At 34.6% G+C, this 17280-nt stretch overlaps 2 protein-coding genes across 6 annotated transcripts; one reads left to right on the forward strand and one right to left on the reverse strand.

Moving 5' to 3' along the window:
• Positions 1-1370: 1370 nt before the first annotated feature.
• On the reverse strand, positions 1371-7269 carry fkbp7 (FKBP prolyl isomerase 7). 2 transcript variants are annotated; one of them, XR_004544634.3, is made up of 5 exons: positions 7002-7269; positions 6283-6434; positions 4630-4757; positions 1986-2103; positions 1672-1797 (listed from the first exon to the last, which is right to left on the reverse strand). XR_004544634.3 is itself a non-coding variant. In XM_034006990.3 (4 exons), exons 1-4 carry the CDS (start codon positions 7205-7207, stop codon positions 1636-1638), a joined length of 648 nt encoding a protein of 215 aa, XP_033862881.2. In that variant the 5' UTR covers positions 7208-7268; the 3' UTR covers positions 1371-1635. The 2 variants fall into 2 exon arrangements, 1 of the variants encoding a protein (XP_033862881.2); XM_034006990.3 differs by lacking the exon at positions 1986-2103 and having other exon boundaries at positions 1371-1797; positions 7002-7268.
• Positions 7270-7726: 457 nt separating this feature from the next.
• Positions 7727-16292, forward strand: LOC117403998 (pleckstrin homology domain-containing family A member 3-like). 4 transcript variants are annotated; one of them, XM_034006601.3, is made up of 8 exons: positions 7728-8080; positions 8711-8827; positions 9149-9304; positions 10871-11007; positions 12220-12384; positions 13081-13124; positions 13342-13448; positions 14674-16292. In XM_034006601.3, exons 1-8 carry the CDS (start codon positions 8041-8043, stop codon positions 14793-14795), a joined length of 888 nt encoding a protein of 295 aa, XP_033862492.3. In that variant the 5' UTR covers positions 7728-8040; the 3' UTR covers positions 14796-16292. The 4 variants fall into 4 exon arrangements, with proteins under 4 accessions (XP_033862501.3, XP_033862492.3, XP_033862481.3 ...); XM_034006590.3 differs by having other exon boundaries at positions 7729-8080; positions 12220-12390; XM_034006610.3 differs by lacking the exon at positions 9149-9304 and having other exon boundaries at positions 7727-8080; positions 12220-12390.
• Positions 16293-17280: the final 988 nt, after the last annotated feature.

A 17280-nucleotide genomic window follows, 5' to 3' on the forward strand; every position in this document is an offset into this window, starting at 1 on the left:
GATTTGAAGGACTTGTATTTAATTAAGGACTGTTCTTTAAAAGCTCATTATTATTAATTCAATCTATTTTGCAATTCACTAAACATTGTTTAACTGTTTTAAAGAAGGTAAGACGTGTATTTGCGTTAAAAAAAAATAAATAAACTGCTTAACCTAAGAAATGGTTTATAAATATTAAACAAAAAAGTGAATCAGCTCCACTATAAAACACAAGGTAGGTTTTACTGTGTGTACCATGAGAAGGTTTTACTAAATTGTAATACCTATTTTGCGATGCTTTTTTTAAACTGAACACCATTGAGTTAAATAGCCTGACTATCAAGAAGAGAATAACATGAGAATAATTAATAATTCAGATGAAGAATTAAAAAGAGATTATCAGATTGAAGGTGCATGAAGAATTAGCAGTCTATGGTTTCACATGCATGTGAGCAGTGTGGGCTATGTAAGAAAGAACTGTAATTTGATTATTATGTGCACAAATTCACTTACATAAAAATATCAATTGATAAGCAATATTTTTTATTTGCTAGTGGTTTGGTGCTAGAATACTGTTTGTTTGTTTTGTTTTATGACTTTCCATAAGATATTAAATGTAAGATGTATCTGTATTGTCTCTGTGTCCTTTTTAAATAATAGATTAAACCCAATAAGGACCACATTAGAAATGACTGAATTAATAATACAATTGCTTTAAATACATATAGTATGGAGTTGAACTACAACATACAGCTAGAACATTTCTGCTCAAATTGTAAATGGAGTTTAAGACTATTTTTAGCCTATGGAAAGTAACAAGGAATAATTGAACGTAAATTTAATCAATTGCATATCTATTAAAAATCTATTTAACATTAATTTAATATGCAAATGTATATATATATATATATATATATATATATATATATATATATATATTTAATATTCATTTAACATTAACTTAATATGCAATTGCATATCTATTAAATATTAATGTGTGCCACGCAATATAAAGCATTACCAAAAAATGAACACACACATGTGCAACGTCTATGTGCAAATGGTGGTGTCTACATGCAAAGGAGAAGCTTACAATTGTAGGCTCACATGTGTATGCGTATGCAGACCTTTAAATGGGTCAGGTTTGGAAATGTGGAAATTCCAATATAGGGACAAAATATCTGGCTGAAATCTGCTGGAACAGCGGTGCCTAAACTAAATAAAGAAGTGGCCAACAAAGATCTAGTATACACTTGCTCGGTTGTTCAGTCTACATTGATCCAGCATCACAAATGTAAACGTTTGCAGGCTAATATATAAAGCTTGTACACTAACATTAAATTTCTATAAAAAAGCTTTTCTCTGTAAATGATGCAGACAAATTCCAGTCACCTATTTCCAAGTGGTATTTATTTGACAAATTACTGTCCGGCACTGATAATGACCCAATACTTGACCATATCAAATATGTTCTTATAAAAAAAATCCATTCATTTTACTTGTAAAACAAGTGCAGGCAGATTAGTTGAAAGTAGTGTAGTTAAAGCAAATATTTATAGGTATGGAAGTTTAACAAAACAGATCTTACCTTTGTTTGGTTTAACATTCTTATTACTTCCATACCTATAAATATTCACTTTAAACTGGAGTGTTTCACTATAGCTCATCGTGTTCATAGACATTGTATTCTTTTGCAGATATGAAGCCATCTCCGTTATGGTCATTCTTCCGAAAAACATCTGCTATAATGGCATCATAAAAGGATTGGTCACGTTTATTACCACCCTTCTCAAACTCCTTCTTCATATATTCTGTGATCTAGGGATAAATCAAACAGAAAAAATATTGTTAGAATTGAAACAAATATAAATAATGAAAAAGGAGAACTAAATCCTCAAAAAAATTTAATAATAATAATAATAATAATAATAATAATAATTTCAGCAGAGTAAAGCATTTGCTAATAACAATTTCTTAAACATTGATATTAGCATGTAATAACATACTGTTATCGATACTGATGGCATTCATGGTTTTCCTTGCATTAATCATTCAGAATATGTTGGAGAAATTGTGTCAAGCAGTGGGAAAGGCCACTAAAGGAACAGGTAATGCTGAGAGACACTGAAAGACAAAGATGCAAATAGAGAAAAATAACACACACACAGAAGACTGAATATAAAAACAAAGTTGGAATAAATTCAATGCTCTACAAGAAGACATCAGCATCACAAACTAGTGAGGCAAGGTCTACCATATAGGCTGTTTATTTCATACCTATCTGGTACAAATGTTGTTACTGATTGTTTTACTTTAAAAGTACTGGTGACTGGATTACAGTGTATTCACTGTCTTCTATAAGAAAATATAGTTGTTTCCCCTAACCCAGTGGTTCCCAACCTTTTTAAGTGTGCGGACCCCTTCTGAACCGCCAAAAATGTTGCAGACTACCATGTACTACTACCATAGTGACACACAGTTGCTATACAAGGAAATTCAATTAATTTTGCTTTACACTATAGTGCGGCAGTTGATAGCGATGCCATATGGGAAACTGATTAACTTACCTAATGATTGCTGGTGCTGTTTCAGCGATGTCACAGCCTGAATGTCAGGATGGAGTCGCGACAGTTTTAGCTTTAAATCTGGTTCCACCGTCAGCCTACTCTGGTACTTTGAATTCAACGCAACAAGCGCAGTAAATCCACTTTCACAAGAGTATGTGGTGGCGAACGTGTAACCAGATGCCAGTCAGATTAGTTGCGTGAAGACTAACTTTAAAAGAGCTGTCACATGAAAGCTCTGCTAGGCCGTCCTACTCCTTTGATGTCAAGTTCATGTGCATTTCACTGTCAGCGTTCACAAATGGGTTTCTAATCCACTTGTTTTTGGAGTCGTTTCTAAGTGGCACCGAAAATTTGCTAGCTTCAAAGTTTCATTCGACAACACATCGTAACATACAACACGCAGCGGTCGCGGCTCCTCTTCACTACCGGTCCAAGTAAATCCCCTTTCCCAGTATGTATCGCTGTACTTCTGCATGTTTCACTTGATACTCCACCAGAGGTGACTTGTGACTTTGACAGGTGAGGCACACATCACTAAACACTTATTACCACCCCCCTCATTGAATGGCTAACACACTAAAAGTAAATGTACTTTGTTCTGTTGATTTCATAGATGCCTGTGCTGAGAGCATTTTAATGCATTCAAATAATAGACTGCAGTCGCTGTGTAAAATATACTCACCCATCAATTAAAAAAAACAACATTATCACTGTAAACAACACACAACTTACAGAATTGCGGATACAAGTGTTTATAATCAATTTGCAAATGAGAAACTTAAAACTACGTATTATTTAATTCTACAAGTCATTAAGTGACACCAGTTTGGAACATTCACTATTAAGACACAAATACAATATCACAAAATCATGAATTCAAAACCGTCTTTCTTCAAAATCTCCAGTGCTAGTGTTATTCTGCCATTCTTAACAATTGAACGTCTCTCTCTTTTGGGGATTTTACTGTAAAACGTATTTTCCTCAGGTAGCATATAATATCAGATTCAACTAAAGCCATTATTGAAAACTCGCACAAATCCTAACTACTCCAAATCAAGTAGGTGCCGCCTCACCAAGCTGTGGTTACCATAGCAACGCCTTCATAAATTGACCCCACCATGGTTAGTTGCCTTGGTAACAAGCAGCTGTGTGAGGCACTCAAGGTTTTTGAGTCACGCAGCGGTGAAGCAGCACTGCACTGTTTCAGATTTCTGGCGCTGCACTTTCACTACTGGTGAAAGCGAGTTATGACTTTTAAATAAGTCACTACCGCTTCTGTGGACTTCAATGTATTTAATATATACATGCTTAACTGTGATTAAATGTGTTTCTCAATTAAATGAAAAGAATATACAAAATGTTTTTTTAGCCTTTGGGAATTATTGGCGAGGCCATGCCTCACTGGCCTCGACTGACGAGGCACCTCTGTATTCCACTGCCACTTGCTTCATTTTCACTCGCTTTCCTTTTCAAAGACCCTGTTTTTATCCAGTGACCCACAGCGGGACGAACAACATGGGGTTGCTCCTAACGTGCGGTGAGTTGCAGCGTGTGACGTGATTCAGTCACCAGGCTAAACGTGTCATACGCTGCAACTAGTGTAATACAGCGGAAGGCGCTACGTTGTACCAAAGATGATTTGCCTTGTAAAATTGGGCTTGCCGGTGCAAGGAGGCAATTTTTATTTTGTTTTCCCACAAACCACAGGTTGGGAACCACTGCCCTAACCCCACCATTTCACATATTAAAGTGACCCCCCACAAGCAACTGTGGAAGAAAAAATAACACATTTTGAAAGGATTACAATCTGTAAATGTACTCACAATCTGGGTCCTGTCGTTCCAATATTGAGTTATGTTGTTTTCTCTAAATCACACTTTACTGGGCTTTGGTCTGCTTTCAGATTGAGCTAGAGATCCTAAATGGCAGTGCTGAACAGCTTCCCTCCTTCCATTCAAATCATATGACTACATTTATATAGAGAGTAGGTGGGGCTCGAGCTGAAAAGCCACACTGTCACATTGAAAGGTCTAATGGACCTGCAATTTAACAATACAAAATATAGATTTTAAAAAGTGTTTACCTCATCCCGAGAAAGTGATCTGTCTTTGTTTAGGTCAATTTCTTGAAAGGACTCTGCACTGCGAGGTCCTCTTGCTATGGTGTACAACTCAATTTCAAAGATCAGTGTAGAATCAGGTGGCACCTTGTCTGTTGTAAGGGAACAAAGAAAACTAACAATCAGAACTTGCTTTTCTTCCTAAAAGCAATAATCTAACCTAATGGAGTGCTGGAATCATTAATATCTTTTTTATATCTATTTGAATCCATACAGGCAAGTATTATCTTTTATTTTTCTATTTGGGGTTATGAATTATAAACTTTTTTTAACTTTGATAACTTACTTCTCTAATTAAGACAATTTGAATGGTATGTTCATGCACAGAAAACAAATAATAATTTGCACACAACCAGACAACCCATTGAATGTACCAGTGAATGCCATTTCAAACCAATAATTTAACAGTATTTGGTCTGGAAGATTAGTGTAAACAATAATGAATTAGAGGGAGACAATTGTAGGTTAGTAATTGTAGGTTAGTAAATAGCACACATTCATTTTTACACACACACTCAGTATATATAGTTTAGAAAGATCTATAATGATGTATGGTTTCTAGAAAAATACCTACCACATATTAAATGTAGGGGAGGTTAAATGAGCATGCATTTAGAATTTAAGAATTGATACAACGTTCCCCAACATGCAGTGATGCCAAGGTATAGCTGTTTATAAAAAGGAAGGGTTTTCTTGAGGAACTGTATAAAAAACAAAAACATGTCAACGATTTAGATAACCAGTGTTAAATAAATGCATGGAATATTAGTAAACATAAAAGAGCATCCATCTGTAGAGAGAAGAATTATTAAAAGAAACTTAATAACATTTCAAAGTTACAGAATGACAGTAGCTAAAAAAAGGCTGACTTTAGAAATAAGTGGTTGTAATGGTCAAATCAACACAACAGCCCTGTTACACCTGTAAGTTGACTTGGATAAAGGCATCTGCCAAATAAATAAATAAATAACTTTGTTTTTTGAGTATTTTAATTGATTGTCAGAACCTATATTCAACAGATATAATTATAACAACTTATCAGGGAAATACATGTCTATACTTCAGCAACAATGAGCTTTTCACCAAGTTGTTTATTGTTTTTCACTGTTTCGGCCAATCCTATTTTCAGGACAAGCCACCAGGTGGGTTTGCAGGAGAGTTGGTGATCAAAAAAAAAAAAAACAACTGAAGTAGCTGTTTTACAAAAAAAGGGAATTTTGAATTCTGTTGAAGAAATACACATTAGCGTAGAACAGTTTGTGTGGAAAAAGAAACCCCAAACATTCTTTAATAAAGGTATGTTATTAGGGTCAACTACAAAAATGTAAAGTAATCAATATTATTTTAAATGAGTGTAAAAAGAAATCATAATTCTCTCACCCCACTGGCAGGTATTTTTGTGTAGAAATGCATTTGTTTTTCATGTATCTTTTTTTGTTTATTAGAAGAAACGTTTATTTGCCTATGGAGCAAGATATGAAGATAATACTTTTAGTTGTACCCCAGCTGAAGTAGGTGTAGTTTAAAGAAAAGCCATCTTGAAGAATGGCTGGAGGTTATGAGACAATAGTGTTGTTGCACAAAACCCTTTACCACCACCCATCTCCCCTAAAATACCTTTCCCTAGTTTTCCAAATCCTAGTGAAGGAGGAATGGTGACTTTTCTTTTTTCTCCAGGACACATGCCCATCATTCCTATGTCCAGTCCTTTTATTACTTGGCCTACACCAAGTACAAACCACTTAGGGTGTCCTTTATTGTCTGATCGGCTGCAAGAACAGAAAAAAAAAATTCTCAATTACATACCATTAATTAAAGCTTTTCATTTACACAATGTCTAAAGTTTCTTGAGAACAATGTTTAAATGATAATGAGAGAGAGAGAGAGAGAGAGAGAGAGAGAGAGAGAGAGAGAGAGAGAGAGAGAGAGAGAGTAAATACACATTTTAAATAATTTAAATCAGAATTGATGTGTCTATAAAAAGAAAGTAGTCTATGCAAAGAAAGTAGTCTATGGAGGTACTTAGGTAAGGCTAGGCCAGCCCTGATGTATTCAGTACAAAGTTCTAGTGTTGATAGACTTCATTCACGAATGTATTGGATTCGACCCATTTACAGAACACATTAAATAAAGCAAAAAAGTATCGTTTTATGCACTGTGGAGACAATGTAGCGACCAGTAATGCAAAATCAATTCAGCTACTGTACTGTAAAACAGAGTACCATTCTAAACTGTACTTAAAATAGCGTCAAACTGTACAGGTCGTGTACAGGCTACATAGTTATTGCCACAATTTACCCACACCTAACGTTAACAATAACAAAGCACATCTTTACCTGCAGTAAATCTTTGAACCATCTGTTGCTAGAAAGCCATCATAATGCGCATTCAGCATATCCCCTTTTTTGCTCTTTTTCGTACATTCTTCTGGCATGTGCACAACTTCAATTTTGACTTCTTCTTCTTCTTCTTGTGCAACTGAGAAATCTACAAAAAGACTGTATGCCTGCAAATACAAAAGAAAGATGGCAATAAACGCCATTGTGCCCGATAACAGACCACTGTGTACTTCTTCACAAATTCAAGTGAATGCGTGGCAATGTTTGACAGACTGATGACTCCGCCAGCCACGCCCACGCCTCTTCCAATTACACATACAGACGAATGTGAAAATCTTCTGAACTGGCAGTGTGAGGAATCTGTTGTGTGTTAGAACTTTAGAATAAATATGTTGCTTAGTTTACAGTTTTTGTTACTGAAACTGTGATTGACTGTACACTCTGACTACCTCAGATATAAGGATGCCCGGCTACAGTCAAACCGACATTTTTCAACATATTCGCAATATCACATTGATACACCAGAAAAACTGTATTTCCATAGGGTACACACAGGTTTCAGTTCGTTTTTTTGTTTGTTTGTTTGTTTGTTTGTTTGTTTGTTTTTCAAATCAGCAGCCCAAAGGTAATGCAGCTGAATTTAAAGGCAATGTACAGTATAACACTGTCCCTTTAAACAGAAGGACCCACCTTTCTTTTTTTTTGGCCAGTTTGCTGTCAATCACAAAATTTCCGTTAGGTTTAATCCAGGAAGTAAACCGAATGTCAGGGTAAATCTGGGAGAAAAAAAAAAAAAAAAAAGGAACATGATGATGGTGTTATCTGAATATGTTCATGATGTAGTTCAGCAACATACGAGATAAGAAAATGAATGATACGTTACTCCTATACGTTATCATATACATCTTGCCTGGCAGCCTTTATTCAGAATACCAGAACCATCTGGCTTTAGATTTATTGATTGCGATCTGAAAATTCTAAGCATCTGAGGAAGGGGGGTCAAACCTTTTTTTGCAAACAGCATTTCTAATGAATTATGGAAGGAGTATTGTACAAGTGGACAAACTACATCACCGGTAAATATTATTATTATTATTATTATTATTATTATTATTATTATTATTATTATTATTATACGAACGTGCATTATTTAGTACAGTAAATGTTTTCCAACTAAGAGAGTAACATAAAAAAAAATAGCATTCCAATCACAAACTAATATAATACATATGTACTGACAAGATTGTGGAAACCTTGGCCACATTTGATATACAAATGACATTTTTATTTTAGTAGTCATGAATATTCATTGTTATTGTTATTAAATTAAATTAATCTTTTAGTGGGTCAGCAGTGTGGAGTAGTGGTTAGGGCTCTGGACTCTTGCCCAGAGGGTCGTGGGTTCAATCCCAGGTGGGGGACACAGCTGCTATACCCTTGAGCAAGGTACTTTACCTAGATTGCTCCAATAAAAACCCAACTGTATAAATGGGTAATTGTATGTAAAAAATAATGTGATATTTTGTAACAATTGTAAGTCGCCCTGGATAAGGGTGTCTGCTAATAAATAAATAAATAATAATAATTAATAGGGTTTAATACTTTCTCAGTTGGGGGTGTGAAATGCAAAGAAACTTTTTGTGAAGTGATTTTGATGACTGACTTGACTCTGGTGTTTACATGATGAGCTTTTGATCTCTTTCCAGGTTGGCAGCCACGCTGGTTTGCATTGGATAATGGAATACTTTCGTATTATGATTCTGAAGATGATGTTTGCAAAGGCAGTAAAGGGAGTATCAAGATGTCTGTGTGTGAAATTAAAGGTGAAGTACTTTTTGTACAGTATGTGTCAGCTTGTGACTTCAGTATGATCAGGTGGGAAACATTTGGATACCAATCTCTACTTAGATGCAGCAGAACAGGGTCCTTCCGTGCCAGATTGACCAAAATTAAGAAAATGAATTACTTTGTGTTTTTAAAAAATATTTGTGGTTCATCAGAAATTGATAAATACAGTTTCACATGTGAGGTGGCAGGGTCTTGAAAATCAGAGTTCTTGTAGAATGCCATTCCATTTGTCTCTCAGTGAAATAACACATCAAATAAAAACACAAATAAACTTTTCTTTGGTGTCTTTAAATTAGTTCACCCAGCAGAAAAATCCAGAATGGAGCTGATTATTCCTGGGGAACAGCACTTCTATGTGAAAGCGGTCAATGCTGCTGAAAGACAGAGGTGGCTTGTGGCCCTAGGAAGTTCAAAAGCATGTTTGACTGACACCAGAACAAAAAAAGAAAAAGGTTTGTGTAAGAATGGTTTTATAGTTTAGAAATTAAACAAACCCTACTGATGTACAAACTAGTAAGGCTATATATAGGAATGTTGTGACCTGCTACCAATTAAAGGCCATGCTGCATAGTGGAACAGTGTTTTAATGGAAACAGTTGTGTCTTGTCCAGGTTTCTGTGATTTAGACCACAGGTAGAACACCTTGCACACATCTTCAGACTGGATCTATCATGGATCCATTCACTTGTGACTAATGGTGTTGGACAGCCTTTGTGTTGAGAGACAAACTGGTTGCAGGGACACCCAATATCCTTCTATTTTCACACGATTGTTTCTGAGTAGTTGCACAGGTCTAGTCAGTGGATCACATGAGACATCAAGTGACCACATTAGTGTGCATACATTGCAGACTAGGGAACTGTCTAATTTGACTGCATTCTCAAGTTTGTTGGCTAGACAGTGTATAATGCAGTCTGAAGTCAGTAACGCCGAGCCAAAAGTTTAGTATAATAATTTCATCCCTCTCGGTTGCTATATCAATATGGTGTTGTTAATGCCGCAGTAACTATATATATATATATATATATATATATATATATATATATATATATATATATATATATATATAATATACTAACTTCACTTTAACGAACCCCCATGGGACCTGGAGAAATGTTTGTTATATCAGGGTGTTCACTATAATACGGTTTGGCATTTTTGTGTATCAGAATAATGACAAAACTGCAAATTTGAATTGAACATCACTATATAGTACTTTTCTGAAGATTCCTTCACATTGAGCAACATTTAAACGGTATTGTGACAAGGTACTCGTGTCACATGTGTGGGTAACCGCATTGCTAGACAGAGAGACATGGGAGTTGGAATTGAAACACAAAGTAGAAAGTAAACAAGCGGGTCATGTGACGCTATCAACGATAGTAACGCACAGAAGACATGCAGGCAGCAAGTCTCAATTGAGTGCCCGTCTGTAAACCATCTTTTGATCAAACATAACAACTACAAAAAGCACACAAAACAAACCCGTTTCCACATATAAATTACACCAACACTAATTCCCCCCTGTGCAGGGCAATCGTCCTGCTACAGGTATGTTTAAAAGAAAACAGTAAAAAAATGAAATAGGAAAGAATGTACACTTACATGTTGAATACAGTAATTACATGCCCTTTCTCTTGAAATAACTATCCAGCGTAGATTGCTCCTCTCACCCGTTGCCTGGTTGCAGTTTGTGTGAAGATGACGGACAGGCAACGATTGCATTCGTCATGGATGAGTCGTACTACAATAGGTCATCTTTGAATTAGCATTATCTTTGAATTAGTCAACCATTATCTTTGTTTTCACTGCGTGCCAGTCAGTACTGAGATCGTTGTATCCAGGTGGATCCTGTACGTGACCAATAGGGCTAATTTGCATTGAAAAAATTGGTTCTTGCTGTTGGGATCGTTAAAAACGGGTGTTTGTTATAGTGAAGTTAGCCTGTACATGTGTGTGTACTGTATGTATTCTTCAATAACTAGGTATTCATTTGTGGGTTTTTTTTGTCTTTTAAGAAATTAAGGAAAGCACCGAGTCTCTGAAAACGAAGATGTCTGAACTGCGATTATACTGTGATTTATTGATGCAGCAGGTCCACACAATACAGGAATCAGTAAATCAGGAGGCAAACCACACATCACCCAGCACTGAGGTTTGGTTCAGTCTTAATGTGATACTTATAATGCAATGTATTTCAGTAGTTTGGTGCCCACAAATATATAAAGCCATAAAGCACTGTTTGGAACATATATAGTTCACACAAAAAAGGTTAAATATTAGAGTCTAGTATTTGTATGTTTTTTTATGTATTGACATGTGACAAGTGTATGGGATATGTGGGCTAAGTTTTGATTAATTGTTTTAAGAAGCATGCAGGGTTATGTACAATTCAGTGCAAAATATATTGTATTCATTTTTACATGAACAACAAAAGAAAACATGGTTATGTAGATTAGTGAGGTTGGCAGCAAGGGGTTTATGGGGGTAAATAAAACACACTTGCATTTCAAATGAAGACATTTAGCCTTTTCCATTGAGTTAAGCTATGTAATGTATTCCCAGGGCTAAGAAGCCCATTAAAAAAAAATATCCCTTGTGAAAGTATTATTAGTCAGATGTTGTGTGTTACTTTGATCAAGGTTCTTTGACCCGATTGTTGTCAAAGATAGAGTTTTTTTTTTTTTATATACTGTAAGAGATTATTGTTTTCAGTTACTTCCCAAAATTTTGGGCCATTTTTTTCTGGCACAATATGTATCGTAACTTGATAGTACTTCCTTGCACACTAGTAACTCTTTCCTTTGCTGTCTTACACAACAAAATGGCCACAGGCATATTCTTCTGAGGGATTTTGTGTGTCTAGGTATTTTTTAAAATGTCACCACAATTTGTAATTCTGTTTTATATCCCATTAGCTTTTACAATCCTCCCTATCTAACTTTAATATAGCAATGAGTCCTGCTAGGAAGAATAATTCTCTGTCTCTAATTTTAATCTCGTTTTAAATCTCACAAGCTTGTACAGTCCTCCCTGTCGGTGGAGTCGCCATAGAAATATAGGAATTTGCTGCCACTCAGTAGTTGGGGTGGGTTTAAAGTACTGAGAACGAATCAATGCTAGATACAAGTCAGGAAGAGGCGGGACATTGCAGTAACTGCACTGGGAAAGGGGTGAAGTCAACGTGAATTGAGTAATCATATCCAGTGTTTTTCCTGTGTTTATTGGCTATATACAGATTTTTTTTTTTTTTTTTGTGTTATAGCGTTGTTTATCGGTTAAAACCGAAAATCAGAAGCCCTATCTACATCAGATGAGATTTTAGTTTCTAAAGCATTTTTCTTCCATATTTTGTACTTTTCTGTAGAACATGAATGAAGCCTCCTCTCTACTGAGTGCCACATGCAGTACTTTTATTACAACACTTGAAGAATGCATGAAGATAGCAAATGCCAAGTTCAAGCCAGAAATGTTCAAGTTATCTCATCCTGATTCTGTTGTCTTTCCAGTTTCACCATCCCCTGTACAAATGGTTCGGGTACAACGCAACTCTTGTAGTATATATTTTTTTTAACAAGGTTACAGTAGGATTGGAACTAATTTGTATATGAGTACATGGCAATTTGATAGGCCCGCACACACACTCTTACACACAGATATTAGCTAGCTTCACATAATTAACTATCATTTGACACTGTAGACCAGGGGTGTCAAACTCCAGTCCTCGAGGGCTGCAGGGTCTTCTGGTTTTCATTCCAACTTAGGATTGACTTAATTGATCTAATTATTTGTTCAATTGGACATATATATATTTTTTTCTTTCAAGGTCTTTACAGTTGATGGTTTAAAAACTGCACTTGATGGAAGGCACACTAACTATAAAACATTTTGAGGTCTGGAGAGAAGTGTTAAATGTGTCCAGTTAATCACATAATTAGACCACTTAAGTAATTGAGAGCTCGGTTGGAACGAAAGCCAGAAGACATAGCGGCCCTCCAGGAACTGAGTTTGACACCCCTGTGTAGACAAATTGCCAATTTTTGATAATTGTACAGTTTCTGATAAATGGAAAATATATGTACACGTCTAAGAATTATTTAGGAAAGTAAAATGAATGTAACTTTTGAAACTGGGCAATATAAATGATGTATTTGTGCATGTTTATCTTTTTGTCTTTTAAAAACATTTAAATGCAAGTCTTACATTGTTTATTTCTTTTATTTTCTAGAAGAAACACTCTGTGAGCCATCCTCGTAGCTACAGCTTTGAAAGGTAAATTATAAATTATACATTTTCAGGGACCGGAAATATCTACGTCATTCAATAGTGGCCACTTTTATTCCAGCTAATTATATATATTATAAATGAATTAATTACTTTGTAAATACATTTTTTTTAAAACAAGGTTTTACTTGAGAAAAAAAAGCTGTAGTGTATTAATTAGTTGCTTCAGTTTTGTTCTGTGATCTCTTCCTTCTTTTGTAAGCAGGATAAGCCACTCACCAAAAACTTCACTCCAGCAATTATCGCAGAGACCAAACAGGACTTATTCTGACACGGAATCACACAGTGATAGCTGCACTGAAGATGCGGACAGTATTATTATTATTATTATTTATTTCTTAGCAGACGCCCTTATCCAGGGCGACTTACAATTGTTACAAGATATCACATTTATTTTTACATACAATTACCCATTTATACAGTAGGGTTTTTTACTGGAGCAATCTAGGTAAAGTACCAGGGTACAGCAGCAGTGTCCCCCACTGGGGATTGAACCCACAACCCTCCGGTTAAGAGTCCAGAGCCCTAACCACTACTCCACACTGCTATGTTAACCTTACCCTCAGAATGGGTTTTATTGTCATTTGTAATAGTACATATTGCTGTGGGTGTGGAGGGCTTTCTCCTTCTGTGTTATAGTGATAACCAAAAAAAAAATGAAATTCTCAGATAAAAAAAAAAAAATTAAAATAAAAGGCTAAAATTGAGTCCCCTGTCACATAATATGTGATATACACAGTAAGTATTTATTGGTACACTTTTAAATTCTAAGGAAGTTGCAAGCTCACCAGTGCCATCAATCCATAATAAACAAACTTACAATTTTACTTTAAGCATTATATTATAAATACTTCTGTGTAGTAATAATAAAAAACTAATCAAACAAATAAAAAAAGCCTTTAGGATCCCTGGTGATAACACATTGATAGAATGTACAGTAAGTCGTGTTAGAGGGTACGCTATTGATGTTCTGGAGTGGAAATGTATTCTCCTTGATCAAGCATCAACCCTCTTTAGTATGTCTGATAGGGTTACATTTACTGTTTAAAGACACATTATATACGGTTACTTGATATTTGAAAATATTGTGAATGGTTCTAATCTTTTTTTGTTAAGGTGCTTTCACTGGAGTTCACAAGTTGGTCTTCAGTTCTAGTACCCTTCCAGATGCAGTTTATGGAATCTAGGCTAGGTCAGCCAAAGTGTGCAAACAAACGTCCTTTAGTTTTGCTGGCAATACGTGGATGTGCACTAAATGGTGCTGGTGCTCACTAATATATAAACACATTAGCTGATCTAGCCTACATTACATATGTCTATGGCAGACAAATGGAATGGGAGAACAGCTCCTGAACTCAGTCAAAGCACCTTAATAGACACAATATTAGAGTAATAGCAATAAGAGCCACTAAGAAAATAATTATTATTTTTTTAAGCTTACTCTTTAAGAGAAAAATCAACCAAAATAAAATTTAAAATTTAAGAGAAAAATCAAAAATACAAATTTACAAATGCCTTTTTTCTCTGTTTTTTAAAGGGACTGCGCAGTGTTCAAATACCTTTGTCAATGGGGATTTTGCACCAGTGACTATCCCAGAGGAAACCAGTACTGCTCCAAGGAAAATATCAGACACTCCTGTTCTAGTGCTATCATCCTGAAACTAATGGGAGCCTTTCATCAACCTTTTACAAACAAACTGCTATGCAATCTCAGCTGGCATTGCAGTACTTCATAATGGAAAGTACTGTATTATTTCACTTAGAAGAATTTCTTTGCACTTTAAAGAATAATGTAAAAGCGTAAACTTGTTTTTTAGAGAATCACCCAATTAACACGAGGGAATATCAATGTGAGTTTCTAATAGTGGTATTACGTATTCAGTCAAGAGGACACACATGTACAGCTCTTGATGACTTAAAAGGTTTGATAAATGTGCCAAGAACCAATAAATAATAACACGATAAGGCTATTTTATTTGGTTGTTATGTTTTATTTTATTTTTTATTATTTTTTGTGCTCTATATATTAGAATGACCTTATCAAGTGAGGCCTTACAGCATTCTTATTAAGAAAAGGTTATTTATTTATTGATTTATTGATTTATTTATTTTAAAGTTCCAGTGCAATAATGTTGTTACTGTGTTCATCACCATAATTCACGAAAAAATATTTAACATTTAAAAATTGTAATGTGTCACTACTGTCAACCAGCTGGAAAGTACAGAACGTTTTGTTAGTACCATAAACTACTGTGCTTTCGTATTGGAATGCAGCATGGTACACTAGTTTGGTAATGCATTTTCGTACGCATCCAAAGGAAGCAACTTTCCATTGTTAAGAAAATAAATATACTACATTGTAATACTGTACATTAGATTTCAATTTTAATCATTCACTAAAACTTTTATTTAACAGGGTTGTACAGTATTTTCTCTACATTTCTGACTGGATATCCCATACTAAAGTAGACACAAACAATAGAACAGTGTTTACTGAAATTTGAGAAATGTCAACACTATTGGTTATTGTAAATTGTGCAACAACCCAACAACAAATAAACTCCCTGTTTTATTTTGCCGTAATGCAAGTGTAACAGAACAAAAGGAATCCAAATCAAGCTTAGATGCAAAAAGGTGCTAAACTAGCTTTTTTATTTTTAATTGCGCAAATTTTGAAAGAAAAAAAAAACCTTACTATGTACACGTTATTTGGAAAAAAAAGTCTGTCAAATGAAAAGGAGCCGTTAGCAAATTTTTTTTAGAGTACTAGGAACATGTTTACGGTATTTCAATTATTTCACATTTTATGTGTATCAATTATATACTGAACATGTAACCTTTTTTTAAAAAAAAACAACATATTTTATAAGCCATTCAGGTTTCTCATGACTGAAAAACTTGTGAATCTGTATGCAATTAAGTCATGCTTAAAATGTGTTTTGATAATGATTATTTTAGCTGAATATGTTGATGAAGTACTTCTTGAGTGTTTGTATATAAACAGTATACTTACAATCGTTTTTGTTTTTATCTACCAAAGTTTATAGATAGTATATTTAAATATACAGTAAGAGTAATGCTCAGCTTTCATTTGGATTTGTAGAAAAAGAACACCAACGTCCAGTTATATTGAATTGGTAATTGTTGGTTGAAACATTGTATATAAAAATACACTGACTTTCATACTTGTAATTATGTTGAAATGTTTTATTTGAGGCATTATTCCCTTTTTGCTCCAAGGTTGATGAAGGCTAATCAGTATATTTAGTCAGCAACGTCTGTGAAAGCAAAACCACACGTTGTTAATTTTTTTTAACCAAAAAAAAAAAAGACCCCCCAAAAAAATTCAGACCCTCCAATTATTTTTATGGAAACACAATCTTAGATAATTTTACAATATGTGGACTATCTGGTCATGTTTTATAAGAAAAGTATAAGTGTTTGCTTCTGATTCTAGTTGTGGTTAACTTGTTACAAGCTGAGACACTTATTTCCAGTTCTGAAATAAACAGTAATAAAAAACACAGATCCTAAAAGAATGGAGATCAGGATTGACTATTATTATTATTATTATTATTATTATTATTATTATTATTATTATTATTATTATTATTATTATAAGCTTAAACTGTAGTATTTACATACCTGCACCACTATCCATCCTGTGTTATTATCAGAATGCAAGTACCCCTTCACAAAACCGTCACATTTTCATTTTTCAGCTGGGAAAGCTCCTCATTGTTTACAATAAAAATCTAAGAAAATGTAATGTCAGAAGAATACAAGCTGATAACTTAATTATAAAATTCACACACACCCTAAAAATATTTTTGAAGGTGGTCTTTCTGTGTCAGGACATAAATCATAAATCTTTTAAGTTTTTTATTAGAAATGTATTTCTCCGAACATACTGTGACAAGCCAGGGGTCAGACAACAGATGGCAGCATTGGCACTCCTATTACAGTCTGCACTCTGTGGTTCTAGTGTGGATTAGCATTGGTTGTCATTAGTGTCCTGAACTATAAAGTAATAAACTTCAACATTTTTAATCCAATATACTTGCTATCAATATACTTTCCCATCAAAAAATGACATACCACATACAATGTACTGGTAAACACCTTAAGTTTATCAGTTTAGTTT

This window comes from Acipenser ruthenus, chromosome 10 (assembly GCF_902713425.1).
Source record: "Acipenser ruthenus chromosome 10, fAciRut3.2 maternal haplotype, whole genome shotgun sequence".
Taxonomy (NCBI): domain Eukaryota; kingdom Metazoa; phylum Chordata; class Actinopteri; order Acipenseriformes; family Acipenseridae; genus Acipenser; species Acipenser ruthenus.